The sequence below is a fragment of the Equus quagga genome, unplaced genomic scaffold (assembly GCF_021613505.1).
Source record: "Equus quagga isolate Etosha38 unplaced genomic scaffold, UCLA_HA_Equagga_1.0 HiC_scaffold_2574_RagTag, whole genome shotgun sequence".
Lineage (NCBI taxonomy): Eukaryota > Metazoa > Chordata > Mammalia > Perissodactyla > Equidae > Equus > Equus quagga.
In genome coordinates, this window is record NW_025793344.1 from 27,700 (window position 1) to 32,039 (window position 4,340).

The 4,340-nt window shown below is 42.1% G+C and overlaps 1 protein-coding gene across 1 annotated transcript; it reads right to left on the reverse strand.

Moving 5' to 3' along the window:
* Positions 1–1,312: 1,312 nt before the first annotated feature.
* LOC124232122 (CCR4-NOT transcription complex subunit 6-like) lies at positions 1,313–3,692 on the reverse strand. Its single transcript, XM_046649090.1, is given in 3 exon segments — positions 1,313–2,781; positions 2,783–2,818; positions 2,820–3,692. Coding segments are annotated over 3 exon segments (1,659 nt in total). The 5' UTR covers positions 3,549–3,692; the 3' UTR covers positions 1,313–1,887.
* Between the last annotated feature and the right edge of the window lie 648 nt (positions 3,693–4,340).

The window sequence follows — 4,340 nt, forward strand, 5'->3', positions numbered from 1 at the left end:
TCTCCAACCTTTGATTGTCTCCCACCCTCAAAGGCACCTATGCAAGCCACATCTGTAATTTCCGATTTTTTGGTGGCTGCATTTTTCTAAAATGGTAAAAAGAAACAGGTGAAATGATTTTTTTTTTAATTTAAACAGTATGTAATTTTATTTTCTCTTGAAAACAAATTAAGCACATTTAAGTGCCAAACATTTTTCATAAAATTTTGTCATTATCCAAAATGACTCCTTCTCTATATAAAAATTGTTAACAATCAACAATTTTTGTTTAATGCTCACATGGTATCCTTTTGCTCCGCCTGCAGTTGAAACAAAAGCAGTTAAACCAAGTTCCCTCTGAATTCATTTGATTTTTGAGAGAAGAATGAATGAATGAGAACAAAATATACATGAGTTAACTTTGCAAAGTTGCAGCTGGCTTCGATCTCTAATCTACTAATGGCACTATGGGCAAAATACAGGGCAGAATATAACTTGATCTTGGTCGACATATTAAAATGACTTTAATCACTTTAAAAATGATCTGAAGAATTGTCTTGGGGACCTGTTTTGAAAATACATCTCCTTTATACTGTTTCATAAACGGAAAATCACTTTCTTTTTTTTAAAAAAAGGAATGATTTTAAAAAACATGGAGACTAAAGAATTCATGGAAAACAAAAAGAGCTCACATGATAGTAGTGCTCTGGGCGACGGACAGCACTGTGCAACGGCGCCAAGAAGCAGTGCTTGCGTCTGATGAGCAGAGACCCAGGGACCCACCCTAGCAGCATGTTCCAAATGTGACTTTCGGTGCTTCACAACGGGAAGAGCCACAGCTCACACAAAAGCATTTTCACAAAATTCTCACAAACGTTAAACAGTATTTAAAAATCTAAAAGAGGATGCACAGACTTTCTCTGCACACACAGGCAGTGCTCAGCGAGAACAAATTTAGGCAGGCACAGTGGAGATAGGACAGGAAGCACCTCAAAAAGGAGTTAAGAAGCTGTACCTAAGCAGCTGTGATGTTTTAACTTAAAAGTTAAAGATTTAAAAATATCAGAATGTACATATACCAGCCATTACATTCAGTCCACAGATGCCCAGATCTTTCACTGTGCAGCTTCTCTCTCCTGTAGATAGTTTTCATGACAACACAGGGTTTCATGGATAAGTTGTCACTGGTCGAAGAAAATGTCCTAAGCTTTAAACAGATTTAAAGAGCAATGCTCTCAATTTAGAAATAAAGTAGTACAAAAGGGCTAACAAACCCTAACAGTGCAAATCATCAGTAGAGAAAGTCTGTTGCAGCTTCTTTTACAAGCTGGCCTTTATAACACATGAAACAGGTAAAAAAAACTTAGCCTTAGTTTATAATACAATCATTTCCAAATCGGATTTTTTTTAGTACAAAATTTCATAAATCAGGTCTCCTGTGGATCATATACAATCATAAAGGCTAAATTCAAAGTCTTTATTTTACAAACAAGTCTGAAAAGGGAAGAGTCAAGTATGGGAGAATGGTCTCTGGATGGTACTACTGGCCTCAGGAAAGCAGTGCTACAGATTTCTGTGCAAAGAGAGTATGCTGTTCAAACATTTTCCTATTTCAAGGCATGAAAATATTATTTGAATAGAAGAAACAGGAAAATCACTTGTAACAAATTAAAGAGAGGTGCACACACACCAATCCCTGTCTAACAGTATATAAAGCATATTGGGCTCAGTATTTGTCTGTTGCTAGCACCTGGCTTTCATACTATATCTTTATCAAAAAATCAGATTGAAAACTCAAATTACCATTAAGAAAAAAAAAAAAACCCTAGTGGCCATACCTCACTCCCCTCTATTCAGATTTTTATGAGTTTACAAATGAAACTGAGGTCGTCCTCTGCAGGTACTTGACTACCTCCTGCTGGGAAGGTGAATGCCGTTTACTTGGGGCAGGAAAGGCAGTAAGAGCTCCAGTTGTGCAAAAAGTGAGAAGTGATCAGAGGGGATGAGTGGGTGTGGGCCGCCACTGATATTATTCTCAACTAGCCAATGGTGGTCCAGAGGTCCCAGGATGCCTAAAGTGTTCAGTTGAGGTTTAGAGTAGAAGATGTAGTCAATTATACCCTTGAAATCGAAGGTGTAGTTCGTGTAAGGCATCAGGCCACTCTCGTAGGCACTCTTGAACTTGAACCCATGCGTGATCCTGCCATTGGTCGTCCCATTTTTCCCATTGCAGCTGAAGTTTGTGAGACTTTCATTATATCTCAGCTCCTTAAAGTCTTTATGGTTTGCTTCTACTCCACCAGTGCTCAAATATTCTACAACCCCAGAGTCTGGCAAAGAATTAAGATCTGCACACACCACCAGAGGAATAGCTCCAAACTCTCCCAAGACACTGGACTGGAGGCTCCATGAGGCTTTGTCAATAATGTTCTTCACTTCTGAGAGGAACATCATTGTCTGAACCAACTTCACATCAGAGTATTCAGAGTCCCAATGCATATGAGCATTAGCCACGAGAATCAGTTGTTTTTCTGTTCCGAGACGTGGCTTTCCAGATGACATTTCAATCAATTCCTTTCGAAGTTCTAGCAGTACTGCAAGTCCAATGTTATCTTTTGTCATGACTCTGTTCAGCATAGCTTCAGACCCTTCTGAATTTGCCATCGCTGGCTGATTAAATTCAACAGTGTGTTTCTGAACCAAAGTAAATTTTTCTGTCTTGAAGAATATTGCACAGCCATCAACATGTTTTCTTTCTTGTTCTGACATTGTCCTAGCTCCAGATTTAGGACTAAAGAATCCCATTATAGCCACGTTCTTTCAGTTCAACCAGAAAAAAAACTGTAATACTGTTCTGTTTCAACCTCCTTAAGACTTATGATATCAGCATTGCAGCTCAAGATTTCTTGAATAATGGCCTTTTTCCTGTAGTCCCAGTTTAGCACCCATGATGGACAGTAGCCGTATAACTGCTGGGTCGCATATTTATCACAAAGAACATTGTAGCACATGACAGAAAACAAGGCAGTAGGCCTTGTTCTGTCTGGTTCTTGTAACATAATCCAAGATCTTGGAGGTGGTTGTTCTGTTGAAACTGCCAAATTATCAAGCAAATAGTTCAGTAGCCTTCTTGTTCCATCTGGTTCCAAATAGAGGTTCAATACATCTTGGGTAAGTGGATTTCCTTTCAGGCCTAAAGTCTGCAACTGAAACAGTTTTCCCAGCTCAAAAGGTAGAACTCGTAACAGGTTGTTATTTAAATGGAGTTCCCTGAGTGATACCATGTTTCCGAGTTCTGCCGGTAAACTCCGCATTTTATTAGAAGACAGGTCCAGATACACCAGATTGTGAAGCTTGGCAATGTCTGAAGGAATACGGGACGGGGAATTGTCACTCAGATGCAAAGCTGTCAGGTGAGTTAGTGACCACAAAGATGAGCTTAAGCTTCTTACTTTTCCACTTATTTCAAGCTCTGCCCAATGTGATTTCTTTCCATTTGCTGCTTCCTCAGAGGACATAATTGTGTACATCCTCCGAGGGTCAGGGGGCTCGTATTTGTCTTTGGGCATGCCTCTGCGGGCGCGCCGCCGCCGCCCCCCTGTGAGAGCAGCGCGGTGCGCCCTGCTGAACCACCATGCCAGTCCCGCCGCCCTCAGCCGCCGCTCTTTGTTCCCCCTCCGGGCGCCACCGCGTCAGCCGCCGGCTCAGCCGCCCCCTCGCTTTCCGAAATGATTTTTAATAAAACATTTTTTAACCCAATACATCCCAAATGTTGTTTGAGCATGCGATCAATATAAAAATTAGTTATGAGGCGGTTTAAACTCTTTTTTCCGTACTAAATCTTCAAAATCCGGTGTGTATTTTACACTTGTGGCTCATCTCAATTTGGACGGGCCACGTTCCAAGTGATCAACAGCTGCCTGTGGCTTGTGACAGGGCAGTACAGGTGGAAGGGGTAGAATTCAGACTCCTTTCACCACACAGTGTTTGGAGACTGGCCCAAGTCCCACTTGTCACGCGCCCTGCTCGCTGTCTGTCCCCGCTCTGTTAAGCCATCTGCGGTGGATCCGACGCCTGATTCTCCAAACTTCTGCCCTAACCCTTCACTTGCCAGCAGGACATCCTGTCCCTTTGCGGGGTCCTGCAGCTGGCTGCGCCACCCGAGTCCGCGATGCTCTCAGCTCTCACTCCTTGGGCAAGATTTCCCTGAGCTCTTCCTGCAGTTACTAACTTCCTGCGATGTGCAGGCGCCATGTTTTCCTAACTATATTTAGCGCCTACCACACAGCTCTGATTGAGTTTGCAAGTCTCTCTCCTCCGGTAATCTGCAAACTCTCGGTGGGCAGGATCTGTTCAACTCA